Source organism: Numenius arquata, chromosome 20 (assembly GCF_964106895.1).
Source record: "Numenius arquata chromosome 20, bNumArq3.hap1.1, whole genome shotgun sequence".
NCBI classification, from domain to species: domain Eukaryota; kingdom Metazoa; phylum Chordata; class Aves; order Charadriiformes; family Scolopacidae; genus Numenius; species Numenius arquata.
This window is the reverse complement of record NC_133595.1, coordinates 5,907,734-5,915,398: the sequence shown is the minus strand read 5'-3', so window position 1 is coordinate 5,915,398 and position 7,665 is coordinate 5,907,734. Positions and strand designations below refer to the sequence as shown.

General features: G+C 50.8%; 1 protein-coding gene across 1 annotated transcript in view; it reads right to left on the bottom strand.

Annotated features, from left to right (window-relative positions):
- Positions 1-4,950: 4,950 nt before the first annotated feature.
- AGRN (agrin) overlaps positions 4,951-7,665 on the bottom strand; it is a 120,810-nt gene continuing 118,095 nt past the window's right edge. Inside the window, 3 exon segments of the mRNA XM_074161589.1 lie at positions 4,951-5,108; positions 6,035-6,138; positions 6,699-6,923. Coding sequence (XP_074017690.1) covers positions 4,951-5,108; positions 6,035-6,138; positions 6,699-6,923 — 487 coding nt within the window.

Here is a 7,665-nt window from a genome sequence, read left to right as displayed (position 1 = left end):
CTGAAGAAGAAGGGGGTGAGCTGCTTTTAGCCTCGGGATGAAGGTCCTGGGCACGGGAGACGCTCACAACTGGCTGCCAGGGTTCACTGTTCCCAGAGGTGCCGGAGCAAGTGGAGGACAGGTAAGACCATCCAACCCCAACTGCCCATGACGATCCATGACGATATCGCCCCATTGCCTTTGCTCCCAGACTGGGAAGCCGGGCTTGATGCGCTCGTGGGGTGTTCCTGAGAGCTCTGAGCAGGCTGTGTGGAGCAAGGGCTGCCAGAAAGCCTGCCTGGGCCATTCCCCTGAGTCATGCTTGCTGCTTGCCCAAGCGTGCCCCCAGCACGGCTCCTGTCCTCCTTTCCTTCCTCTTTCCCCTCACAATGGGTTTTTCCAGCCTGTAGTGAAAAAAAAACCCGCAACCATCCAGCTGCTGGAGCTCAGCTTCTCCTTCTGGCCGAGACAACCGTAGCTTTTTCTCCTCCTGCTTTGCAGCAAAGCCGGTGAAACGCCTGTGAAAGAGGTACTGACTTGGCAAGTCCGTGCCTGTTGTGGCATAATAAGGTCATTGTTGAGAAGACGCTGCTGCACCAGGAGGCTGATCTTGAGCAAAGCATGGCCCCGGTTGCGAGTTGTGCAAGCTCTGTGGCTGCTCGAACAGAGGCCTCATTGTTCCCCCATCGTGAGTCTTCGGCGTCTCATTGTCCATTGAAAAGCCGGTTCCTACTGAGCTGGTGCAGGCACCACTCAAATCCGCATCATCGCTGGATATCGGAATGACTGGCTCTGCTAAATTAGCTGCCTCCCAAAGGGCAGGAAACCCACGTTCTTGTCTCGCTTCACACCACTTGGATGATGGCGAGCTCTCGGCTGAACAAAATTCTCCACCTCCCACCTTCTTTTCTTGCAGACAGACGAAGCTGCAGAGATGGGAGAGCCAGGGCTCTGGCCAGGTGGAAAGGCCCCATTATGGAAGACCTTGGTTAGAGCAGGAACTCAGGCGCCGGTACCTCTCAAACGCCTGTGACTGACTTTCCATGGCTCCTCGGCTCACAGAGGGTAAAACCCAGGGCGGGGGAAACTGCTGCCACCGGTGAGAAGCAGGTCACAGAAGCATCGCCTCAGTCTTAGAATCATAGAATCACAGAATGGTTAGAGTTAGAACGGACCTTAAAGATCATCCAGTTCCAACCCCCCTGCCATGGGCAGGGACACCTCCCACCAGACCAGGTTGCTCAAAGCCCCATCCAGTCTGGCCTTGAACCCCTCCAGGGATGGGGCAGCCACAGCTTCTCTGGGCAACCTGGGCCAGTGTCTCACCACCCTCACAGCAAAGAAGTTCCTCCTAATATCTAATCTACATCTCCCCTCTTCCAATTTAAAACCATTACCCCTTGTCCTGTCACTACACTTCCTGACAAAGAGTCCCTCTCCGGCTCTCCTGTGGGCTCCCTTCAGATATTGGAAGGCCGCTATGAGGTCTCCCCGGAGTCTTCTCCAGGCTGAACAACCCCAGCTCTCTCAGCCTGTCTTCGTAGGGGAGGTGCTCCATCCCTCTGATCATTTTTGTGGCCCTCCGCTGGACCCGTTCCAACAGGTCCATGTCCTTCCTGTGTTGAGGACTCCAAAGCTGGACACAGGATTCATTCAGTCTTGTTGATGTGTCAATGGGATACAAAGGCTCTTTTGAAAACGCGACCTAAGAAGAGGTGATACAAGCACACATGGCAAAGGAGGAAAAGCCCGTGGCTATTTGAATAAGTGATACTATTCAGAGTGTGAGCAGGTGGCCACAGAGGAGGAAAAGTAAAGACACAAGGAAATCTTCCTCCTGCAGACATGGGGTGGGCAGGATGGAGGTTGGCACTCGTAAAGAGGCAGCATTTAGAAGACACAGCAGGTACCTGCATAAACCACTCCGGTTCTAAGGGAGATGGAGAGGGAGATGGTGGTCCGACTTCACGCAGCATCTGCCCAGGAGACAGACAGACCCCAGCGAGCAAGCGGGAGGCACACAGCACAAAACAGAATAAAAAAGCAATAGGCCCCTTAAAAAGATATTTAATAGTTTTCAAACTTTATTTCATGGTGATTGACGAAAGACACAAGTTAGTAATGGTTATATCATGCTGCTCCTCTACTGTGCATTGCCCTTCAGAATTCATACAGCAGTTCACAATGGTCATTAATTTACCCTATAAATGAAGCCACGTGGACATCTTTTTTTAAAAAAAAAAAAAAAAGCAAAAAAAAAAACCCAGGAAAAAAAAAAAACCTCAATGTCTTTTTTTTTGTGTGTACATACATGTTATAAATGCTATTAAAAATAAAGCCGAAGTTAAGTGCACAGCCCCTAGGGAGCACTGCTGAATCTGACCTTGGTTCAAGATGCTTGACAACGAGGACGCAAGGTCCTGTTTTAAGGCATTTCCAAGCCCCAGCAAAAGCAGACAGAGTTTTTGTTTTTTATTTAGTTGGTTGGTTTTCTTTTTTTTTTCTTTTTTTTTTCTTTTTTTTTTTTTGCAGTGACCCTGGCTTCATTTCAGTGGCATCCTAGAAAATTAGCAGCTTCCTCTGCGCACGCCCCTTTCCCCCTGGAGTTGGCACATCCAGCCCTCAAATCTCGGCCACCGCCGTGGCATCGCCCAGCAAGAACTCGTGTTCTCCACACACACGGATCGAGGGTCTCCCGCTTCCCTCCCATCCCACCCCCTCTACCTACACCTGGCGACCAAAATGCAGCCGTCCGTCCCTCTCAAAACGCAGTCACAGCAGCCCCCCCCACCAGGAACCACAATTTATATACAGTAGCCACTTAAAATGTGGTATTGCCACACACACACACACACACACACAGGCTCCATCACAGAGGGCATGGTCCCCCGTGAAATATTTAACCACTGGATTTTTAGAGGAATGTCAACAGATTCGGCATAGACCTGGGGGAATGGGGATAGATTCCTTTGAATTAAAAAAAAAAAAAAAAAATAAAAAGGAAGAAAAAAAAAAAAGAAACCCAAGTGGTTTTACGCTACGTTCTTCCCCTTCGTTACGTCTGTGTTCAGAGCTCACCCTGAGAAAAGCAATTTGGCTTTCCGTGGCTCAAAATTTAGTGCCGAGAAACAACATTTGTAAAGAGTGCGCTACTTTGTAAAGGCACCCTACAAGGTGCGCTAGAAATTTATGGCGAAACTGCAAAATGATGGCACCCTGGATATTAATTAGCACTTATTACCTGGCGGGATCCTTCAGATTAGTTCTCTACGCTCCGTAAAGCTGGTTTTACGCAGAGCGATGCCAACTGCCATCTCAGGGTGGGAAAGGGACACAGTTGTGTCCCGGTGGCAGAAAGGGACATACGATGCTACACAGCATCGGCAGATTCCTCCCACGGAGCAGGAAGCTGAATGGAGCGGGTGGTTTCTCTCACAGCTACAATCCATTCATTCTTCTTCTCCTGCTTCCAGGAGATTCGGTGTTTTTGCACGCAAACGCGCTGACGCTCACAAACACACGTACATTCATTCAGGAACACACATACTGGCTTTGTAACTGGCACCACAGTATTTGCTTTCAAGATTTGCGTGGAGGAAGAAAATACTTTAAAAAAAAAAAAAAAACAAAACAAAACCACCAAACCCTCCTCCCCAACCACTCCTGCCTCAGGCCCCGTTCCCATTCCAGCTCCTGCTGCTGGGCCGGCAGTGTCCAGAGGAGCTTTGAGCATGGCATGGAAGACCCTGCAAAAAAACTTGGAAGTCAAAGGTAAAACTCCAATTACTCTTCACGGGAGAGGCTCTACTGCCAGCTCTACAGAGGTTCACGTGCTGGCCAGCTGCAAGCATCCTCACGGTAGGTAGAGGGCAAGTCATGCCCGGAGGCTGGAAAATGGACATGGGTCATGGAAGGACACATCCAAGAGGTTTTTTTGTTTTTGTTTTTTTTTAAGTGAAAAGGGACCCAGTCCCCGTACCCTCGCAGCAGGAAGAGGGAGAGCACTTCCAGCTCTTGAAGACGTGCTGCAAGTTCTCAGTGGTGCATGGGAGGGCAACGCTTGGTACACAGAAGCTCTTGGGAAGAGCAGCCAGGGCAAGCAGGTGGGTTAGGACATGGCTGGATAAACACAAAGCATGGAAATGAGGTTTCACAGCTGCTTCTGCACATGTCCGAGAGGAGGAGGAGGAGGAGAGCCAACAGAGAAACCAACGTTTCCCCCACAGCACCTCTCAGTCCAGCAAACAGTCATAAGACAACCAAAGAGCAATGCTTTCCTGCCTGCTCAGAGCAGACCTTGGTCTCTCTTCCAGTGCATGGCATCCCTGATTTTAACAGAGCATAAAGGAGAAAAGCACTTGAGATCCTTACACATATAAATTATAGTGAGAGGAAGGGGGGGGGAGAGGAGGGAGACAGGGTGAACACAGGGCCAGGAGAAGGCTTGGCAGGGTGGCAATTCCCACTTCTCCGATGGCCACTGCCCTGCTCAGCCGGCACCGCAGAGGGGGCGTTGGGGCCAGGCCTGAGACGGGAAGGCGGTGAATCCACGAAGGCCACGCATCTCGCCAGCACCAGCATCCTTTTTTCCCCCTCAGGCATGAACAACAACCCAAGAACACAAGTAAGGAGGGGAAAAAATACCCTCCCCCCACCAAAAAAAAAAAAAAAAAAAAAAAAAAAGAAGCTTCAAGTATGAATAAGATTTACAATGCAGGTGCAATGGGGAAGTTCTTCTGTCACTTCTTGGAGACTTGGTTCAAGGTTTGTTCTTTGTTGCTGCTGTTTGATTAGAGTCTGACTGACCTGGATAGACTGCAACCGAACAAATAACCCAAAAGAAAAGGTGTTTCCTCCCCTCCCTTTCCCCCCTCCCCCACAAAATATAAAAAGCAATAAGTTTACAAAAATAGAAAATAATTACAGCAATAGGCAGGAGGGAGGGAGGGAGAAGGAAGGGTCCCTGGGGGTCTATTTGGCTGAGCAGTGTAATATCGTGGGGTTGTTTAAAGCGTCCTCCACCAGATGCAGTTCTTGGCGGTCGACAATCACGTCCCTTATGCAGCCAATAAAGCCAGTGCTGTAGGCCTTGGGCAGCTTGTGAGCCACGCTCAGCTTCTCCATTCCCCCTGCAAGAGACAGCCAGAAGGTCAGGTGGGAGGACAAAGGATACCTGTGAATGCCATCCTCAACAGCGGGGAAAAACCTCTCTCCCGGCCAGCACTTATTTTCATTTAAATCGGGGAAATGCCACTTCCAACCAATACCTACAGGTTTTCTGAAGACACTTAGAACAGTAACTTGCATTCTAAAATACCAATCCAACTTCAAATACTTATTTCCTTGGAGGATGGTCCCAAATTCAAACTAAATTTTATTTCATTTACTGAAACATCAACTATGGCTCTTTCCAGGCCCTGAAGTTATGAATGGTTGACTGCAAACAAAGCCTTTGGAAGAGCCAGTGGGGAAGACAACCAAAAAATTTCTCATGGAAAAATTCTGCTTTTCTCATAACTTCTAGGTTGATTTCAGAATGAGAAATGGCCTCTGGGACACTGTCTTTTCAGAGGTAAGGCTACTTTTTTGAACGTGAACTCTTTTTAAGTCAGGTTAGACCTGAAACTACAGGCTTAGACTGGGAAGGAAAGAAGAGATGCTTCCGAAAAGCATAAACAGGATCTAATTCGCTGTTTCTTTATACAGATGATCAAAACCCCCAGGTGAACATTTCTGTCCATGGATTTTTGTGGCCCTTGTGCCCCTTTGCAATCCTGCACGCAAGGGCTGCTACAGCAGCCATGGTGACATGGAAAGGACTGGCATTTGGCAAAGCCAACCCTCTGTCTGACAACCCTCAGCTGTCACCAGCATCCTGCCCCAGCAGGCAGAGAACCAGCAGGGGACTTTTTAGGTCAAGCTTGTCAATGCCACCTGGGAGGCAAAGATGTCCCATTGAAAAGAGTGAGGGAGCGTGAATGTCCCAGCTCCAGCTCTGAGCCTCTCAGCGAGGGGCACGGAGGAGGGAATTTCCACCATTTCCACACCAACTTACCCAGCCACAGGGCCCCGTCTGTATCTAGCTGTGTCGCACCAAGCGGAGAAGAGCCAGCAATGGGGGCTTCGTTGCCAACTTGAAGGGAGCCTTCTCTCTGTACCCTGCTCCCGGAGGGAGGGAAGAAGAAGCAGAAGATGATTAGCAACTCTAGAGGAAAAGCCCAGGAAGCAAAACCTAACCTTAGAGCTAGACCCAGGCACTGGGCACCATCAGCCCTTCTCCACCTGGAGAGGAGCGGGGAGCAGAGGGCATCCCGCAGCCCTGCCAGCGGCCACAGCTTCCTCCAGCCCCACCAGCAGAAATCCCCGGCATGCCAGCCGCATGATCCGCTCACCACTCCCACCACCAATAAAAATAAAAAAGGACAGCTCGGACTCAACCCGAACAGAATGTCAAACCCTCAGCCAGCTAAAATAAAAGGCACGAAACCTTTCGTACCTCCTTGAGCCTGCCCCTTTGACATTTCCAGGCGTGTCACAACACGCACCCCTCCGACGCGGCACTGCCCACATGCCTCTCCTCTATTATTATCATCCAAGAAGAGGAGTGACCCTTGGGGATCACAGGGCACGGAGCCACGGCCGTGAGTCAGGCTCCCTAGCCCACAGCTTGCCCATCCCAGAGCAATCCGCCATGGTTCGGGCTCTCCCCTCCTTCCCACCTGTACGCTTTGATATGAATCCACTGGTTGGTGTTGACGGGGACGGTGGATCGTAGGACGACTGGCTTGGAGCCCAGATCGTAGGTCATTTGTACGAAGCCATCCACTATGGCGAGGGCGATGTAGTCCGATCGCTCCAGCCCTTTCCCGCTCCACAGGATCAGCCCCTGCGTGGCTTCTGTTTTGATGCTTAGTTCAAAGTGGTTGGATTGCAAGGCCTTCTCGCTGCATGGGGAGAAGACAGGGCAGAGTTAAAAACCATGGCTACAAAAGCAACAGGCAGCCAGTCAGCTCCTCGGAGCAGCCTTCTCTGATCCCAGCCAACTAGCTCACCTGCTGAGGATAACCCTCAACCAGCTGTTGGCATCGGGGGTCTCGGTCCCTACCTGCTGCACTTGAGGGGTCACAGCCTTTGCAGTAGTCCAGGGCTACTCAGAAGGCCTGGTCCATGGTGGGGGGAGAAGATGGAAAGCTCTGAACCAGGCCATAGGATCAAAGAAATGGCCCTCTGGAGGTTTCCAACCCATCTCCCACCCAGAGTAGGACCAGTGACAGTGCTAGATGTGGGCAGCTGTGGCTGAGCTTGGGAACACCAAAAATGGAGCTTCTCCATCTTCCTGCTGACCTGAGCAGAGGCTGCACGGTTCTCCTGGGGATGAAGTGCTTTCCCCAACATCCAGCTTGAACCTCCAAAGACATACCCTGGGGCTACTGCCCCTTGCTTTTGCCCTCCATGGAGCACAAGGTTCACACACATCAACCCCTGCAAGCTGTGAAACAAGTCTTGGTTTTGCCTCCTCATATGCATGAGCTGAAGGAAGAGGTCTGTTACATGGGCTAGCCCTTGATTTGGGAGAGGTCAGAACAAAGAAGGCTCTGTTGGCCAGATCGGGAGGGCTGCGGGCAGCAGCTTAGCTGGGGTGGACACCATTTCACCATCCTGCTGGCGTCCAAGGTTCAAGCAGAA